The sequence below is a fragment of the Pygoscelis adeliae genome, unplaced genomic scaffold (assembly GCF_000699105.1).
Source record: "Pygoscelis adeliae isolate BGI_AS28 unplaced genomic scaffold, ASM69910v1 Scaffold110, whole genome shotgun sequence".
Classification (NCBI taxonomy): domain Eukaryota; kingdom Metazoa; phylum Chordata; class Aves; order Sphenisciformes; family Spheniscidae; genus Pygoscelis; species Pygoscelis adeliae.
This window is the reverse complement of record NW_008823919.1, coordinates 803,317-823,798: the sequence shown is the minus strand read 5'-3', so window position 1 is coordinate 823,798 and position 20,482 is coordinate 803,317. Positions and strand designations below refer to the sequence as shown.

The following is a 20,482-nucleotide window of genomic DNA, read 5'->3' as shown; positions in this document are numbered from 1 at the left end:
CTGGAGTACTGTGTCCAGCTCTGGAGCCCTCAGCATAAGAAAGACACGGACCTGTTGGAGCGGGTCCAGAAGAGGGCCACGAAAATGATCAGGGGGATGGAACACCTCTCCTGTGAAGAAAGGCTGAGAGAGTTGGGGTTCTTCAACCTAGAGAAGAGAAGGCTTTGGGAAGACCTTATGGCTGCCTTTCAACACTTAAAGGGGGCTTATAAGAAAGATGGGGACAGACTTTTTAATAGGGCTTGTAGCAACAGGACAAGGGGTAATGATTTTAAACTAAAAGAGGGTATATTTAGACTAGATGGAAGGAAGAAATTTTTTATGCTGAGGGTGGTGAAAGAGTGGAACAGGTTGCCCAGAGAGGTGGTGGATGCACCACCCCTGGAAACATTCAAGGTCAGACTGGACAAGGCTCTGAGCAACCTCATCTAGTTGAAGATGTCCCTGCCCACGGCAGGGGGGTTGGACTAGATGACCTTTAGAGGTCCCTTCCAACCCAAACCATTCTATGATTAGATGACAGCTCAAACTTGCATAAAGGACAGTATAATCAATATAACCACTATCATCCATATACCTTGAGCAGCTCCACAACTGTCTCTGCAAAGCCAACAACATACATTGCCACTGCAACAGCATTGGCAAATGCAAAAATCAGACCTATGGCACCACCAAACTCTGGCCCCAGACTTCTGGAAATTAAGTAATATGCTCCTCCTGAAAGAAAAAAAGACAAGACAAAAAAAACCACTACATGAAAAAGCCTAAGAATAGACAGTCATCAGCAATTTAAAGTTGACATGAACAAGATGCTATTTATTCTTGCATCTTCCCTGATGTATTAGAAAATAACCCAAAACTCAGTATTTTAGGGATAGGCATGCTGAAGTTTCAGGAATACATTTCAAATTTTTAAGGAAAGACAACAGTTGGAAATAATCACCTAACTCATGCACCACATCTTATTATTCAGCTATGCAACCAGTTCTATGGTTAAAAAACAAATTGTAAAAACACAAGCAGCAGTATTACTGGGCTTTTTACTTCAAACTACTCAAAGTATTTGTGCATAGTTCTACTATTACACATTTTCATTAGCTATAGCTCAAGAAACTGGCAAAGTAGACTGTAATAAACCCACTCAAGTTCCAAACCTCCATGATCTGTTTCTTAAAGTTCTGTTAAGGGAATTTTCTGCCCTCCAATGGGACTCTCAAAACAATCACATGGCCGCTCTATTTTTCAGAACCTATTTTGTATTTTTGATGTTGACAAATACAACATCTCAAACACCACATGTGACTCACCACTCTCAAATGCTGAGTACCTACAGCATTAGAGAAGAGTAAAATTAAAAAAAAATGTAGCAAAAGCACATTCCTCCAATTTAAGGCTAAGCTTTCTAGAAGCAACAAAATCCTCCAGCTCCCGTCTGAAGTAATTGAGTGCACATTAAAAATTTGCAACAGGAAATCCTTAATTTCACTACATTACAGTTCTTGTGCAAAACATATGTAGGTACCCAGCTTTGACATACTTTGCAAATGAGAATGTTAACATAAGAAAAATATTACTGTAATATAAGATTTTCATAGGAACAACCGTGATTTTATTCTACAGTTCTTCGCATTCAGCACTTCAAATTTTCTAATGACATATTATTTTGCAAGAGTGACTCAAAAAAAAAAATGGCTCTCCTAAGAACAGGAAAATTCGATATGTATAATGCAATTTAAAAAAGAAAGGGCATTTAGAAATTAAGTTTGACATAATGCTAAGATTCATAGCTGATCCTTCCCGTTGGGTCTGTTTACTTTGTGATAGTGAGGTTTTTCTCTTAATTCTTAATCAAGAGAATTTTAGAAGCTTCTATTTTGATTCCACTGCATTTTCTACTAGTAGTAGTCTTGTAATGTCATGAAGCAGTTTGAGCATGTCAAAGGCACCAACCACATACAAAACTGTTTTGCAGGAATTGCTGACAACAGCACATAAACCATGAAAGAGAATGAAAACCATCACCCTCAGAAAAGCTGGAGATAATCAAGAGTTTGGAGAATTTCTTTTGTGTATAAAAAAATCACAATAGAACATGTTCTTTTGTATGCTCTCATATAGATATAGCTTATCCTTTTATAGGGTGTATTTTTTCATTATTAAGTTTTATTTCAGGACATGAACACATAGAAGCACACACACACATTCTTAACCAACCAGTGCAGATGCAGGAGAATATTAAGACACTATTCATTCCTGGATATGTGCCTCTAAAAATGTTTGTATTCCAAAAATTAAGAATAGATAATGTTTCTTCCACAGTGGAAAAGTAAGCCACTAGTCAAATCAAATTAGTAGGCTACTTATTGACTTTTCATTAATTACATGACTGCTTAGTCAAATACAGAACACAGGGAAGACTCTGCTCCTCAGAAAACTAACTCTTCCCTACATTTCATCCATACTGTTTTTTATCTGATGCTAAAAAAAAGGAAAAAGAATTAGAGGTTCCATGCTTAAGGTGTACGCATCAGAGCAATGAAAGCTTTAAAAGTTTTATGAAAGTAGGTTTACCTCCTCTTACAAACCCATTTGTGGCTATTGCTGAAGTAGACAATCCTGTAATAGTTGTCACAACAGTGGCCATTCCAATAACCAAGACAGACAGACCTTTAACAAAAAAAAAAGAAAGAGAGACCTTTTGGAAAAAAGGGGGGGGGGGGGGGGGAAAGGTGTAAGTCCAGCAGTACTAAAATGTACAAATCTTCAACTTAACGTGGTTTAAAGAATTAGTCTTGCAAATACAACACAAATTTACTGTGCGTGGTCCTGCACATTCAAGCAAAAGGCTTCTTCACTCTCCTTTTGTACAGCGAAGTTTCCAGGATACAAACAAAACGGGATAAATGTTCTCTTTAATTAGCAGGGTAAAAGCTTATCCTAGAGCTTCAAGGAAACACATGCCTTTTGCAGATGACAGATTTTCTCCAATCTAATCCAATACTAAGTAAGTCCAATACTAAGTTAAGCCTTTGAAGAAAACTGTTTATATACTACACAGTCTATATGCAGATTTTAATAACCAGAGATTAAAAGTTTATCTCTACAGTTCACTGAAAACTTGTAAATGTCAATTTTAAATTACATACCTTACCACTAAATGAAAAAGTCTAAGTCACTTTATACTGCTTAAAGTTTTGATAAGGGTAAATTACCTAAAAAACTGGCAATATTAAGGTCATTTTCTACCTGTTTGAAGTGTAAGCTCAGGATCAACACCTCTTTTGGATCACATTTAAAAGTCACTGAAATAAAATTATAGCATTAGTACACATACCTATCCCAGCTTGTCCTACAATCCACGATAGTCTGATGAAGAGCATCACACCCCAAATATTTAACATACATCGTACCTAAGATAAAACAGAAATTTTGCATAGGTTAGGTCTTATATCTGCAGTCATTTTCACTAATTCTTCATTTCAGTTTTCAGTGTTGTCAGAATTATCTTGCAGTCTTTCCTCATCACTTTTCAAATTATTTCACAAGAATAGATTTTTTCATTAATCAAGTTTAGGTTTGATTAAAAAAAATATAAGGGAACCTAAATATGATTAAAAAGTTACTACCTTGAACATAGATAAAGTTACAGTACTTCAATATCTGACACTTGTAGTATGTCTTGACCAATCAATAAAAATAATTTAGACCCCAACCTTTAGGATCCAAAATTTGTACTACAGAATACACAACTAGAAGTACAATGATTGTGAAGTCTACAACCCCCGTTCAGATCTCCCACAAATCTCCCCCCAAAAATGTAAAGCAATACCCTAGTAAATAATATATTTTAAAAAAAAAAACCAAACAACCCCCCCAACTTGCCAGTCCTACAACTTTTCTATCTCACAACACAGCTGCACACTAACAGGATGGGGGTGTGTGTGTGTATTTTTTTATCTGTGTATTTTAAACTTTTAGTCCTCAATAAAATAGAGTTTGCACTGCACAGAATTTAGACAGAAGTCTAACAGCAGGTCTTAGGTCTCTCTCTTACCTAAAGAGTACGGTATCAATCCTACAAAAAAGTTTAGCTGGTTATTAGGACTAGAAGGGAGACAAAGACCTCTCCAAACCACGAAAGTAAAGTTTTCTGAGATTTTAAAAATTATTTTGCAAAATGTAAATTGCCTGAGCTGGAAATATTCACCCAGGCCTACTAGGAAACACTAACTGCAACTTTCAAACCACTGAAAAGAAGATCATCCTCCTTGAAACTTTTAAATAGGCTTTGGAAGAAAATGGTCAGCAACATTTATCCCATAACTCTTTAATACTTAGAATTGTTGCTTACAAAAATAGTGCAATACAGAATTTGGGTTTGGAGAAATTGAAAGTCAGCTTCATACCTGCTTTAAAATGAACAAGTCTGTCCTTTGTTGGGGTACATCAATAGAAGTCCGTAATACCTGTTTCACAGCTTCCACAGGCACTCTCCGTCTCCCAAGGTAGAGTATATGGCTACTTCAGGACTTTTAAGGAAGTTGCTAATACACAGTGGAAGCTTGCTGAATTGGTTAGGTATTCTGAGTACTCAAGTTCAGCATGTTTTAACCAATTGTTTCATTTGCAGCCACCACTATAAATTCTTATCACTTTGGAGAGTACGTACTAATCATGGTTTCTCTTTGCCAAATATTAAAAACAAATTAATATGTACTTGTAATAAAATCCCCCATGTCACCCTTAATTTTTCACTGCTCCAAATGGGGACAGACACAAGTTTTTTTTCACCATGACTATATTGTATTTAGTGTTAAGACTTGCACAGCTTAAGACTACTTTTTGTAACAGGTTCAACAAAATTTAAATACTTAATCCTGGTCAAGTTTTGCCATATACAGGTAGGTGCTTTCCTCAACACAGTATTTTTTGCTTTTCTAAAAATAAATAAATAAAAATCAAGTTTTCTAACACTTCAGTCCAAAACTTTACAGATCCAAAGTGTACACACAGTAAGTGTATTCTCTGCATTTGCATTTGTCTTTGTCACTTAAGAGTCATATGTAATTTTTCTAGTACATATGAATATTTACATAATCTTTTTCCTTCTTGGAAATTATGTAACTTCAAAACTGTAAAACCTGTGCTAAGAAACCATGATCCCTTCAAAACTTGAATTCCTGAAGTATTTACTTCCTTAAAATTCAGTACAAGTAAAAGCAACCCTTCCTAAAATTATGGCATTTTTCACATCTCTCATAGATATAATCATTTCTTTATACAGCGCTGTCACAATCCCTTTCAAAACAGAAGGTTATTAGAAAGACCATATCAATAAGAAACTGAAGTACAATACATCAAACTTACCAATACACCTTTTATCCAGCCAAACTTGACCACCCCTTTGCTATCAGGTGTATAAGTGGCAGCTGCTTCCCCAGCTGGTGTGCCTTCCTCACCATTTGCATAGCCATCTTCAAAGGGCTCCTTGGGAAAAAAAAAGTTTATCTTTTATGTGATTAACAGAGTAGAGAGGGCATTTGATACTCATGTTGTAAAAAAAACCCATCTACTTGTGCAAACAGAAAAATTAAATAATGACACGTCAGAAGTTTTAAGCTTTTCTTTAATGTTCCTTGCATGAGGCACATCTCACAGATTTCAAGGAATATAAAACAAACTTACACAGATGACTTGGTATTCTGCTTCAGTTAGAGCAAACTGTTAGCAGTCAGAGTAATAAATATTTCTAAGAACCAGTTCTACAGCCCTAAGAAACAAACATCTGGTCTTTTAGAAAAAGAGCTACAAGATCTCAAATGCAGCGACTTCTACAGCACAGGAAATTTTATTTTTTAATCTGAAAGTGTATACTGTTCTACCACAAGTAACTAGTCTCAGCTATAGTTCCTGTAGTTCAGACTTAGCTGTCATTTGATCAATTTTTCAGGAAATAAATTATTCACTCCCCTGCAAACTATTCATTGTAAGGTGATGCTGCTAGAAAGGAGGGTGGGAGAGTGGCATTTCAGGGAGAAGGAGGGAAGAGAAGTCTCTTCCCAAACACTCTTCCCCGTTTAAAAGGGAAGGATGACAGACACAGAAGACATCAGTCCCATGGACAAAGACCAACTTGTGGCTTTTCTTTACCATTCAACTCTCAGTCTTACAATGCAGAAATCTTAACTGTTGGATATATATTAAAAATGTATGTGTCTATACACATACTTGTTGCATGCTTGTTTTTCAAGAGGCAGTTTTGTTTTGCCAAGTCAGGCAAAACCACCTAAACGTTTAAACTCAACTTGCTGTAAGAAATCTGCAGGAAGCACTCTAAGCAAAGTATGTTAGTTATCCAAGGCAACAAGTATAAACAATGAATATACTAGAAAGACCCTGAATACCGTTCACAGAATACTATTCAACAAACCAGCTAAAGCAGTGTTTGTGAAGCAGCCTGCATCCCAGAGTGCTTAGAAAACATTTAAGCAATTAAGAGGTTCAATCCCAGTGAGGTAAAGGGCAAAATTCCCATTCGCTAAGTAAGATAAAAAATAGACTGGACCCAAATTATGCTTTCAAGAAGTATGTTCTGTGCTGAAGGGTCACAGAAAGGAAGTTTAATGTGAGATACTTTATTGAATTCCTCCTCCTCCTGATACATTAATACCAAATATACCATCAGCACAGAGTCCAGAGGAAATATTTATAGAACTGTCACTTACGAAAGGTGTCATCCATATCCCCTTACAATCAGCAGTAAACATACAAAGAGATTAAAAAAAAAAAATCAGATTACATCAACCTTATCCAAAGGTCATTAGCACAGATTCATGTCAGTGCTTCTCTAACTCTGCATGAAGAAATTCTCATAAAAACAGGTGCACCTGCAACACATCTGGAGATCCTGTATGACATTAGCCTTCCACCAGCAGGCAGAATCATGATCAGTTTGCAGATCATTACCTTTAACAGACAGCTTTCTTAAAAAGTAAGTCTTCTTGTCTCCAGAAGGGATTAGAAAAAAGAAGATAGATATGTATGTTGTATATACACACATATTTTTGTGTGTGTGTGTATACATGTATATAATGTGTTACGTACATTGAACAGAGGACAAAAAGAAACATAACTGGGAATTACCCAGTTTGCTGAACTGCAGCTCTTCTATATAGAAGAGAACTAATGGCTGTAACTTCTCGGGAGATTTGCCAGCCTTTGACCAGATGAATTTATTGATTTGCTGGTTATTTGTATTCAGGTACTCAAACAAACCAAATCAAGCAAGAAGTGGCGTGTGATCCATTCAGAGTGGTAAGAAGAACAGTGAGGACCAAAAAAGAGAATTACCATGCTGCTACATTTAAGATTTTACATAGAATTAACTCTAGCATCTCTATGTCAAGAAGTAGAATAATAATTAACTAGTTTTAATTTAATACACACAGCTACAAGCCACTCATTTGCTATGTTGACCTGCCCAAACCAGAACTGAAGACATGGAAGGCCCTCTAATCAGGCTCCTCACCCAATTTGGACACACCTGAAGCTCACAACAGGAAAGAATGAGCCTACATACTGCCCTGCTCCGATACCCTTGAGTACGCATCCTTCAGATATCTTTCCTAGAAATGCAGCAATAAACCTCAAAACTCTTTTAGGTATTAATGTCTCCCTCATCAGATTCTGCTGTATCCAGCAGCGCTTACCAGAAGTTTCTCCCGGCTTCTCCCCCACCCACCTTCAGAAGTGGGTAGGAAAAAAGAAAAAAAGATACACTAAAAGGACGGATTAATAAACATGTTCACAACCATGACAACAAAACCTCCAATCAAGCATGCAAAAGTACAACTGTGTATTATTATTCCTTCATATAAAATCCATTCCTATTTCTCATTGAAAAGCACCACATTATACTTTCAACAAACTCCATTTTAAGGCGTTGCATAAAGGGAGTCACATTTATGTATCTAAGCAGTTTCTATGCTTTGGCCAAGAAAACTGCCAACATTTGATAACATCTTCTGGTATTACAAAAAGGCATGACATGTCTCTAGTAAGAAGCAATAAAATTGTTCTTTGAAAAGACTGGCCAGGGAGGATCAAGGAAGGGCTAGAAGAAATCTGTATCTTCATGTCCTAAAATACTGAAACATTATAAACGACTAAAGTAGTTAATGCTGTAATACTGAGTGACAACACTTTTTTTTTTTTAAACAAGCCAGAAGTTTTTGTTTACTGCACGTTTACGTTTTAGGAGAAGGTGGAGAATATCCTAGTATCTAGCGTAAGAGACAATTACAGACTTCAGCATATGACCATGGCTGGCCAGGTATTGGTAGAACCTGCACACATCGACAAGATGACCTCCAGAGGTCACTTCCAACCTCAACCATCATGTGATAGCTATGCATTTTACTATAGTGCTCAAACAAGCCCATAGCTCAGCCTGTTGTATTCTGGGAAGGAGATAATGGCTTGCAACTGATATTTTGAGTTACCGGTTAGCAGATCAGCTCCAAGATATGCACACTAGGAACACAAGAAAGTTTTGTTCTGTATGTCTTGTCTCTCCACACTATGCAATATTCTTAGGAAAATATTTTGAAGCACGCGCAAAACGTAATAACTGAAAGGTTATTGCTGGTTACCAGTGCTAGTGGGTGCCCAATAAAGCACCAGTGAGAACAGATATTACAGAGTGTGGGCACAAAAGAATTCCACTACGCAAGGCTCCAAGTTCAGCCCTTTAATGTGAAATTAAGAAAGCACCACTGTGGTCTCAGCTGTAAATAAAGCAGGCGTAGTATTTTTCATGCCTGTGCTCATGAGGAAACAATGCTTCTACTCAAGTCACACACTGAATGGAAAAAGATGCACTAGCACTATTTTAGAACAGCAATACATCTATGATAAGATCTTCATATACAGTAAAAAACACTAACACACTGTGGATTTGGAGGGGGTGTAACAAAAGAGGAAAGAAAAGAGGTTTTAGCATTTCAGATCAGAAATGCTCTTATTAACCCAACTTTTTAATCAAAATAGTGTCTTTTATTTAATCAGTCCAAAGAACACTCAGAGTTACGGTGTTCACTTGCACTGTTAAAGGAGAAATAAGACACATTTACATATTGTCAATTCTATCATACACTGATAGGAATTTAGCCGAGAAACAGTTAAGTTCTGTTCCTACACAGAAATTTCCACTGCTGTACCACAGTGCACAGAAAAGTACAGATAATCTACTATTTCATCTCCAGTACTGGATCATAACTGTAAGTTACTTGTGCCAATTGTGAATAGCCTCTGCATTTATTAGAAGTGGATTAATAATGAGAAGAGACTTGTTAGCCAGAAGAGATCTGAGATTCTTCACACACAGCTTGAAATACACTGGTGCATGGAAAAGTTTCTCATAAGTAAAAATTGCTATTTAGTTTTACTGAGAGTTCTTGACAGTGGTATATGTCATGGAGCACATTTATTTGTGGTGAATTTACCTAGATGCCATCTTAAAGGCAACATATGTAAGCTATGTTGAACTGTATGAGGTGGTACCAGAATAAACACACATGAACTCTTCTGCTCTTGCTTTTTTTCCAAGTATCACAAGGTAGAAGCCCCAAGTAAAGGACAGGACAAACAGCAAGCTTGTATCTAAGACCACATGGTTCTTCTTCAGGCAGACCACTTTCTTCGCAGTCTGCCTGATTTGGCATGTCCCAAGTAGTAACCTCCTTCTTCAGATAATCCTTCCAATTGCCATTACCCTTGTGCAAAGAGAGGAGGCCAAAGAAGTACCTGAGACTAGCACATTTAACTGCTTTTTCCATCTCTCAAGTTTGACCAGTTACAGGTTTAGCACATGCCATATAGTATAGGCTTCTCCTCATACAAATTCCTTAGAAAGGCTTCACAACAATAGCTTTTTCTTGTCTTAGTAGGATACAGTAGTGAAGTTGGTTTAAATAGCTAATACTACCAAAATGTTAAAGAAAAATCAAGAGCCTCGTCTTTTCAAGCTCCAGTTTCTGCAAGAAAATATAAAAATGGCATTCCACTACATTTAATCAAGAGAACAGCTGCTTACATTTAAAACTGCTTTGTACTTACATATTCTGACACTGAGCATAGTGCTCTCATCATTTAACACGCTTACTGAGGACAGGAAATAAGGGAAGCTGCCCGAGAACCGTCTTTCACCAACAGAGGTACCGACAGAACCAATTCAGTACAGCAATGGCTCTCTGTCCTCACCAGCTGCAGTCGAAGCCTCAACAACAGGATCATGCTTTTACCTGCTAGGAGCTTTGTGGTTAGAGGTGTTTGCAGCAATCATCACGACAGGGGAACCCTTCTTCACAAAAGACTTGCACACATCTTCTGCACACCTTCGCTGCAGCTTCCAGCGTTATTGCCAAGCTGTTCACTACACCTTACCATAACAATTTCTGGTTTCCATCTCCCAAAGGTTAACTTTATAGGCATTGCCATATTTAAGAAATTCCTTTTTGTGGAAGGAAGCAACCGGTAAAATATATTGATCCAGATGTAGCATGCCAACTGTCTCAACAGTGGAAGAATCATTACTTGTAGAGATTACACTCCTAAATAGCCCAACTCTACAGCTGCACACAGTTAAGACTATGGCTACTCAAGTACAAAACTTGACAGTACAGAAGATTTTCAGAGTAAACACAGCTCAAAACAGACACAGAAGAAAAGCTTAGGAACATACATTTTTGCTTTTCTAATTCAAACGTACTTTAGCCAGAGTGTGGATGAAATAAAAATGACAGATTAAAGAAAGTTACCCAACAGCAGCAGAATTACTAAACATTCTGCCCCAGAAGTTGCTAACACTTCCCATGATTTTTAAAGACTACAAATCTTTTCTTGGATGAGCAAGCCTTCCACTTTCCCTTCTGGAATGAACTTTTGGATTCTTCCTCCCACCTCACCTGTGACATTTCTAATGATCTGAATAGAAGGTTTAGAAAGTGCTAGATGTATTGTATGCATAGAATAACTGCATAGAATAATGCTGCTGACATAGGTTTTTACCTCTGATGCAACAGTGACAACTTTTGCAAACAGTTTGTAGTGGTACAAATATATTTAAGTGTGATACTGTACTACCAAAGAATAAGCCAACTATTAAATGTTGACTGCAGGACACTAAACTGTACCAAACGTATCTGTTCTTTAAACACTGCTTTTGCAGCATGCTAACATTTGCAGTCATAAAACTCCCAGTTTGGGCCTAAGGGTCTTTGATAAGTTGTTTTTATGTTTTAATGCTTTTATCTAACCAGTAGCAAAAGAAACCAAGAGCACTGAGTTTCCTTTCCAAAATGTCTAAATCTCTATGGAATGGTTTTAAGCATATTGTTGTCCAGGGACACAAGAGAGTCCTGTGATTAACACTTATCAAGAAAAGTCTCAAATTTGATTATCTGACTGAGAATACAAACTATTTCAGTACTTAAATATGCAAGAGGAAAAGTAAGTTCTTGCCAGTCTTTGACTTGATCTGGTGACACTGTCTATTGTTTATAACCATTTTTTTCAACCAACCACTGTTCAAAATGGCTGTGATACTGTTGTTAACTTTGCTCTGTAGACTAACTACAAATCACAGTGAGTTTTTAATACTGGGTTTGAAAAACACCTCTGCCAGGTCTGACAGTTTTCAAGTGTTTTTTGTAAGGGAAATAAGCAGCTCTAAAAGGGAGTAAGTATTGCAGGTAATTACTTTTAAAGTATCTTACTCTACGTAGCACTCTCTTAAAGAACAGCCAGTACTGGCATGGACAGTTTACTTTGTAAACTAGTAACACTAGCAATACTGTTGTTGACAAACAGCTATTTTTTTCTCTACAACGATCTGTTTCAGAAGTGCTAACCCTAAAGCTTCGTTAGATATCCTCATTGCTTTCATTTATGCCACAATGAATTCACCTAAGCCTCCCTCCCATTAAAACTCCAGAACTGTACAGTAAATATCAATATCCAAACCTGACTAAAACAATTACTTCTTAAGAAAGGCAATTTGCTATTTAGACCTATCAAACAACACAGAATAATCTTGTTACACCTAGGAACTGTTAATTAACACAACTGTAACTCAATGCCTATGAATGCAAAGTAATAAGGAAAAAAACCATATGCTGTCTACATCTCTCACTATCCTTAAAAGAAGTCTTTTTCTGGCCTACCCTAAATACTTTCAGAAAACTATCAGCTTGTCATACAGTAACAGCTGAACACAAAAGATTATAAAAACAGAAAAATAATTCTGTAGTGAGTACATCAAGGGGAAAAAAAATCTGTAGTACACCTGAACTTCAAATACTGCATGCAGTTCTAGTTCTTCCTTACCAGTTCTCTGCTGGGATAAGGATGGTGATAGGCTTATCATGAGTTAGTGTGGAAACTAAGAACTAGCATGCCCAACTCTCAATTAATGCTTCATAATAGCCCTCATTCTGATGAAAGAGCAGTGAAAGTGTGAATTCTAAAACTGCAAGTAGGTTATCACCTTCTACATCTTAATTACATCACTAATTTACATCTTACCAACAGATGTAATAGTCTGACTCTTTGGCGTTTCAAACAAGGTTAATAATCCAAGTGAACACAGTTACCTTTCACTTAAAGATTGCTACTCATAAAGAGAGTAGCTCCCACAGACACCTAGAACAGTTTACAAATTCCTGGTAATTCTTTAGTTAAAAGTAAACTTGGCAAGTTTGCAAAACAGATTCAGGTGTTCAGGTTTTTCAGGAGTTAGATGGGAAGCTTGAGCGATTAGTATTGCTACCAGTGGAAAAAACCCAGTCAGGTAGCACATGCAAAAGAAAACATGGCAGAAGACATGTTCAAGACATCCCAGTCTGCCTAAACACCTTCTTAGCATTTTCTTTAAAAAACAAACTCAAAAACCACACACTTTCAGGGAACATTGCTAGCCACTATGCAATGACTAGCTGTTGACGGCAGTTCAGAAAATTCAGCTGTCATATTAGGTACTTTACTGCTTGGTTTTAAACCAGGAATGAATTACAGCAAATTTGCTAACAGAATTTGTAATTCCCACTCCTTGTTTGAAGCACATGTAAAATGCTGCTGCTATACTGTGGTTCCAGTGTCTTTACAGTCATAACCTAAAAAAAGCCTACTAACCCATCAAATGGCACACAGCAGTTACCTACAGCAACAGGAGATAAATTACCCAGCTAAACCATGATCTGTTCTTAAAACTCGTGATTCCTTGGAATCAAACATGAATAGCTTCAACCATTGGTTACTTGCCTCAATCAAAGGAAATCCTTTTCAGGTTTGCAGCCAAGAGACCAAAACTTAAGCACTTTGGCTATATTACCTTCTCTACAGTTACCAATTTAAAATATAGCAGCAAATGCTTTTGGCATTCACTTCCAAAGATTTTAAAAGAGATTGCATCAAACACAGAACATTACTGTTATCTTAAGCTGAAATTAAAGTCTGTTGTACTTTGATTACAGCAGAACAATTTTAAACAGAAGAAATTTATAGTTACAATTAACATGTCAACTGAAGAATTAGCCAGCTACGTTTCTGCCATCAGCTTGTATTTTAGTGTCTTGCAACTCAATACTGCTTTTAACAGAGAAACATTATTTTTGTGTGTGTGTATATATGTATTTTTTTCTGATTTTAAAAGCCATTTTTAGTTTAATTCTTTAAAAGGAATAAACAGTCATCCATTCTTCCTCCCAACTCTTACAAGTAGTGTGATGTATTAACCAGGCTAGCAAGACTAGCTAATCAAGAAACTTACTCAGGCAATTGATTTCAGCATAGGAGTAAATCATTGTTCTTGCAAGGTGGTATACTTACAAAGGATAGATAGGAGCCTTGTTTATAAAGCTCACCACCACTGAACATCTTACATGCATGCAATTTTTTTTGACTGATCTTACTAACCACATGAAGGCTATGGACTTTTCTCTTTAAGAAGGCAATTATGATCCCCCCAATACAGGATGGATACAAATTGCAATCCGGTAGACTTTTGCCTGAAGGAAAAGGTCTGGGATCAATTCAGAAATGAAGCAACAGCAAAACTGCCCATACTTAAGAGTACTTTAATTGCTGAAAATAGACAGAATCTGGTCCTGGACTGATCTTGATAAACTTGATTGTCGTAGCAGTATTCCACAGCCACTAACTTGTCATGTCACTTAAGTAATCCAGGCATTAGAACATTGCATAATATTCCACGGGTGATCTCATCCCTTCCTCTACCTGCTTTCTCTACCGCATCACCAGGAATTTTGAGTTTTCAGCCCATTATAAGCAAAAAAAAGTTTCAATGCTTTCCTAAGCATCACATCAAAATAAGGTCTCTCTCAAGGTAGATTACTAATCAGTGCCTCTGGAAACAGTGACAGTGTCAACATCATTTGATCTAGTTGTCGTAACATCAGCATAGGAAGTTCAGATTCAAATCTCTTCATGCCTAACAGAGAAGGACTAGCCATATTTACAGAAGAAAAATTCCAGAGGAAAGCACTGAAGTCTAGGTAGACATGCAAGGGCTGAGATTTGAAAGCCCGCAGCCAGTATGGTACGACCAGATGGAATCCTTTCAAGTAGTTTTTACACGTGATATGGCAGCAAAGTTTTGTTGGCATCTGCAGGTATGCAAGAGTAGTATCCTATCTGAAATATAAATAGTATTTTTTTCTTCCATACCAAAAACATTACTTAAAGGACAAGAGCATTTTGCAAAAGCATCAAGAGAGAAAACTCTCTATATCTTCACATCTTGATTCATACATCCCTCCATAAGCACAGATGATATGAATACTCTGAGCAAGCTGATCATGAGAATTAGAGACAAATGAGAAAAGACCTCTGTTCAGCAGCTATGCAGTGTGGCTACCCCATGATAGACCCACAGTGCTTATATTCTGCACTCCCAGAAACACTGTAGGCAAAGTCAGGCCTTCCTGTCACAGAATGACAGTCAACATGGTCTGCCACCATAAAAATACCCCAAACTTCCTTTGCCAGTCTCTTCACCTCTTCTAGTTAACAGGAAATTGCACCATTAACATCTAGTCACAAAAAAGGAGGCACGACTTCCTGCACAAGTGTAGGGGCAACCAATCCATCCAGCTTAAGGGAAGAAATACATGTAGTTTACTTCGCACCTCAACAGTACACCTCAGTTCTGGTTTTGATGGATCACTCCTTTCCTGCCCTCTCCAGAATCAAACTGCTAGTTTCCTTACTGCACCAATGTATTTGATTCTTTCCAGAAGAACCATTGTACTGTGAATTATTATCAAAATAATTATTCATTACTGTGCATTGACCGTCACACTCCCTTTGATATCCATTGGTACGAAAAGAGAAATAACACTTCTCAGGAAAAGAGATCCAGGCTCTGAACACAGGTAGTTTTCACTTGATTATCTGAAAAACATAACCCTGATACATCTCTAATGGTTATAGACCTTTTAAGTGTTTCATATAATTTACTTGTTCTCCAGAATGAAGCAGATGCAGCATGTGATTGTGTAAGAGCTGAATTAAATCCTATTAGCAAGCTTCTTGCATAGCAGTTTTGCATATTCAAGTATAGTCTGAGAAATACAATGTTCTGTAAATAAGTACAAAAGAGAATGGTTTCAGCCTTGCTGAAGAACTTGGTTTTCAACACAAATTCCCCAAGTCTTCTTCTATACTCCACCCCCAAAAAAAGGTTAATTTGAAGCATTCTTGCTCTTAACACCTATCAGTTGTCATCCACTTCTGCAGAACAGAATGATGTACTTTCCATTCAAGAGATGGTGGATGGGAAGCAAGTGTACCACACAAGCAGTAATCTTAATGAACTTCCCATTTTAATCAGAAGTCTAGTTCTAAGTGTAATTTTTCATGAACTTACTACATTTAACCTGTTGTCTTACAATAGGCTAAACAGCCCATTGAAATGATCTTTAAAAAAATCAATTAAGTACTGCCTGAATTTTTATCGTCGTGCCATGAAGTGGTGGATACAGCTACAGGCACAGCCCCTGAGCCAACACTGAGCAGAGCTGGTACCTTCATGCAGCGCCACACTTGAATATTCAAGCCAAGTTGCTAAACTGCTTACAGCTGAAGAGCAATATTACTCAGAATAGTCTTAGGAGTCTCTCTACCATGTAACCCTCAGAGTAAGCTGAAACATTAACCTAGCATCACAGTTTCTCTACAGCTGAAACAGACATTGCTAGTTACTCTGAATTAAAAAAACCCAACCCTGAATAATCTGAAATAGAAGCAGTTCATTTGAAGAAGTAAAGTTAACTAGCAAAATGAAGAGGCAAGAGATAAGCTTCCTTGTTAAAATGGAATTTTATTACTTTTTTTTTTTAATTACTGCACCCTTAAGTCAGTTAAGTTTGTCAGGCACAGATAATGCATCTTAGTTTAATGCATAAAAAGAAATTTTGTTAAGTTCCAGGCCTAACTGGCATGCTGAACTGTAGAAATAAATCAAAGACATTCCATGTGCTCAAGCTGCAAGAACTGGATAGCTTCCAAAATACTGAAAGGCAAACAATTCTAAGTCAACTATTTAAAAAAATTCTTACTAGTGAACAAGTGACCATATTGTTATTGCTATTACCTGTACCAAAAGGTGGGGGGGAAATGAGTTTGTGGTTGTTCTGTATGAATATTATATGGGGCTTTAGGAAAAAATCTGAAGGATGCAACAGAAGATGTAGTACACTGGTTTGAATTACTCCAAGATACTGATCTTGCCAACCTCCTCCTCTGCAAGAATGTTCTTCAAGAATGAAAATCATTTGAGGTCTAATCAAATGCAGTACCAAAAGGGAAAAAGTTAATCTGAAGATGAAGATTAACTCTGCAGCACCTTCCTCTTTAATCAGTTCTGAAATAGCTTATGCTGAAAGAAAAGCTGCCCAGCTGGAGAGAAGTTATTGCTATTCTTTCAGGTTCTGGTCTTGAACTAGTCATTGATACTGACAATATGTCAGCTAAAGATGGTTTATTAAAAAAAAAAAAAACACCAAGCTCCTCCGAACAGGCACTCCTTCCTTCCTTCCCTAGTTGTGCTCTTCTGGTAAATTACAATGCCTTTTCTTCTGACATGAGCACTCAAGGGGTTCATAGTACATTGCAGTGGTCTTCCAAGTGGTGCACAGGACAGTCCACTGGGACCGTTGGAAGAAAATATTTTTTGTAATGTTAATAAAGTACAAAAATATTTCTGAAAGTGTTTATTTCATCTTTATCTTATCCTTTAATTTTTATTTTGTACCATACACAACATTAGTACAGTAGTACATGTATATAATTTATAGGTAAATAAATATACCTTTATTAGGGGTGCATGCTCAAAAATTTTTTTTTTTGATAAGAGCGTGCAGTCGAAAGACTGTGGAGACCACTGGCGTATTGGATCAGGGAACTGACTCACCAGCAAGATTTTGCAGCTGGGGGGTGTTTGCTTTCTGTAAACCAGATCAGTTCCCAGATCCAACTCAAAAATACAAACATCACCACAAGAGAGAGCACGAAGTTTACCCCTTTCAGCAGCAGCCCACACTTGTGCTGTCAAACTATAACCTGTTAACAGCACTCAGTTATTTCCAGCTTCTCAGGAACAAAACAAAAACAGAGTAGTAAGAACAATATTAGCAGTTTGCTGAAGACAGTTCAAGGGTTTCAGTATTCCATAGGTGTTCTGGACTAAAGACTTATCAAAGATCAGATAAGAGAGGTTGAAGCATCAAGCAATGTAAAATTATGAAATACACATGGTCCTTATAAAATACAAACCCTGGAGGACTAATATGATTTACTGCTGCAAACAGAGCAGAATATTATTTTTTTTCCCTTCATGAAGAGGGTGGTAATGAAGTGGAGTATCAGGATAAGCAAGTGAGGATTCTCCATACAGACTGAAAAAGCACAAAAACACCACTTTGCATGATGCTAGTAAAGCCTCATCTGAGTACAGGTGCATTGAGCTCACCATTTTTCAAGAATGATGAATGAGAACAGTTACAAATTAAAAGCTTCTAGGATGTCCAAGAGCACAGAGACCAAAAACAAGAGAAACTCTTTTAGTCAATTTTGGTACAATGAAGTTCAGAAGGAAAATTCAAAGCTCTGTGTACAAATATAAAGGAGAGCAGGAAGGAAAAGAAGCTATCCGAATTAAATCACACTGGCTCAAGACTAAGAGACCTGCTGATTGTAAGCAAGACTCAGCAAGGTAGTACAACAAAAACTATCTGCAAGAGGGTCTCAGTCTTCCGGCAGAGGGAGAGGGTAGGAAGCAGTTTTTAAAGACAGACCTTACATAACATGGTCAGCTAACTTGATAGCCTAGAATCATCCACAATAATCTTTAAACCTTTTATGCGTCTTTAGCTGAGCTCCATTTTCTTTACAGGCTAAGCAGACACAAACCAAGAACTGAAAAAAAAAAAGTATAAACAAATGTTAGAGGTGCAGCAGTCATTTAACATTTTCAAGAGAGAATACATTCTTTGTTAAAAAGCAGTGCCATACACAGCCTTTTCACTGTGCTTAACTTAAACATTTTAAGTTATCACATAAGAGGAAAAACTGCAGTGTTCAAGAAAATACAAATCAAAGACAGAAACATAGTTTAAAAAAAATTAGTCATACAACTTGAGTAAAAACAAACAAACAAACAAACCACCCTCAATTGTGCATCAAGACTATCAGTAATGTCTTCTTTCTTACTTCTGTCTCCAAATTCAGAGGACAGGTGCATGGATTTCTGTGTGGGAGGAAGCAAAGCACACGTGTTTTTAAATGCCTTTGGGGTTTTTTGTTTCATTTTTTAATTTGGGCTGGGGGTGGTGTAAAGATCTTCCTCTGCGATCACCACCTTCTAGCCTGTCAGGGGAACCAACTAGTACTCTCAGCAAGTATTTAAGAAACAACAGAAGAAAGCTACCAGTAGAGGGCTTGGTTCACCTAACATCTACTTAACCACAGCTGTAAATGACTGCACAAAAGACATATCAAATCAGAATCACTCACATCCTGTGAAGTTTGTTCTTCAAAAAAAACTAAGCTCTCCAATTAAGGCAGTGCTATACAGAAAACTTATAAAATAATGCATAGGAATGGATTACTAAACAGTCCAGTTCTGAATACTTTAAAAGTATTCACCTTCAGAACCATAAGGTCTACGACATTATGGCACGGTAATTTTTACATTGAGGAAGACATAGGCAGATGGAATGTCTTCTACAGGTTATAGCTTTGCTTACAGATGCAGCTGACCTAGGCAACACAGATATTCCTAAATTGTTAAGATAGAAAAAAAAAATTAAGAGAAGCTAGGACACTTTTCGTCTTCCTACTGTCTGAAGGCAGATCCACTCGAGAGGGCAGGGGATACCACTGCGACTGCAAAAAAAACCTATGTACCGTGGTATGCCGTTTCCCCAACACCTCTTATTTAATAACCATCCTCTCACCTCTACATCTCTGGACACTAATGCTCCTGCAAAGCATCACCTTAACCTATGAGATTAGCAACTGTAACAGCATCCAAGTTACCTCTACCATCACTCTAAAGCAGAGTAAGATTAATGCACACCAATAGGGTAAGCAAGAGATTGATCACCTTGGCTATCTGCAGCCAATGATATATGAAGACAAGACCCCTCACTTGAAATTTAACATGATAGACTAAGATCAGTAGTATGCAATTCATCCACTTCAGAGTACTGTAGCATCACCCAGCCACGTTTCCACAACCAGTTTCAAGAACAATCCCTTTCTGTTCTACTAGGAAAGCCACTGTTGGAATGACAACATGAAACCTGAGGTGGTCAGACACCTATCCTACCAGGACCACAAGACAAACCCTCATCAAAAGGTAACCCTTCTGTACGTGTACATGCATCTTCCTCAAACAGTGCTTTTCTGGGAGAACAGAATCAGTCGAAGAGTTAGACATATGAAGTTTGTAAACAAAACTAAGGAAAAATAATCTGTTCTACAATTGGCACTAGCATCAACATTACTGTAACACTGCCTCACAACATTTACTTACCTTTTAAAAGGAAAAAAGAATAGCACAAACATTAACTGCAAGACAAAATTGCTGCATTCAAAGCAGTGAACCACATTGCTGGTGAACACATTTTTGTATCAGTCTTAACACAAAATAACTGCCAACCTTGATGCACTGGATCAGGAAGCAGGGACATAACAGTAGGTCTTTTATGTAGTGCAAATTTTATGTAATGGTACTAGGATGTTTATACCAGCTGCTCTACTAAGTCTTTGACATACATGCTGGACAACTTAACTTAGTACAAAAACCACAGCTAAAGAGTGAGCTTAATTTTTCAAGTTCTTAGAAGTCACTGAAATATCTTCTTTAATGCATAGTATTATTCAACACTAGAGACCATTACTG

At 37.2% G+C, this 20,482-nt stretch overlaps 1 protein-coding gene across 1 annotated transcript in view; it reads right to left on the bottom strand.

The window, feature by feature from the left end:
• Positions 1–20,482, bottom strand: part of SLC12A2 (solute carrier family 12 (sodium/potassium/chloride transporter), member 2) — a 66,938-nt gene that overhangs the window by 41,061 nt on the left and 5,395 nt on the right. The window contains exons 3-6 of the mRNA XM_009319697.1: positions 5,368–5,487; positions 3,335–3,410; positions 2,572–2,667; positions 578–717 (exon numbers count right to left, since the gene is read on the bottom strand). Of these exons, the coding sequence (XP_009317972.1) occupies positions 578–717; positions 2,572–2,667; positions 3,335–3,410; positions 5,368–5,487 (432 nt within the window). The remainder of the gene's footprint in view (positions 1–577; positions 718–2,571; positions 2,668–3,334; positions 3,411–5,367; positions 5,488–20,482) is intronic.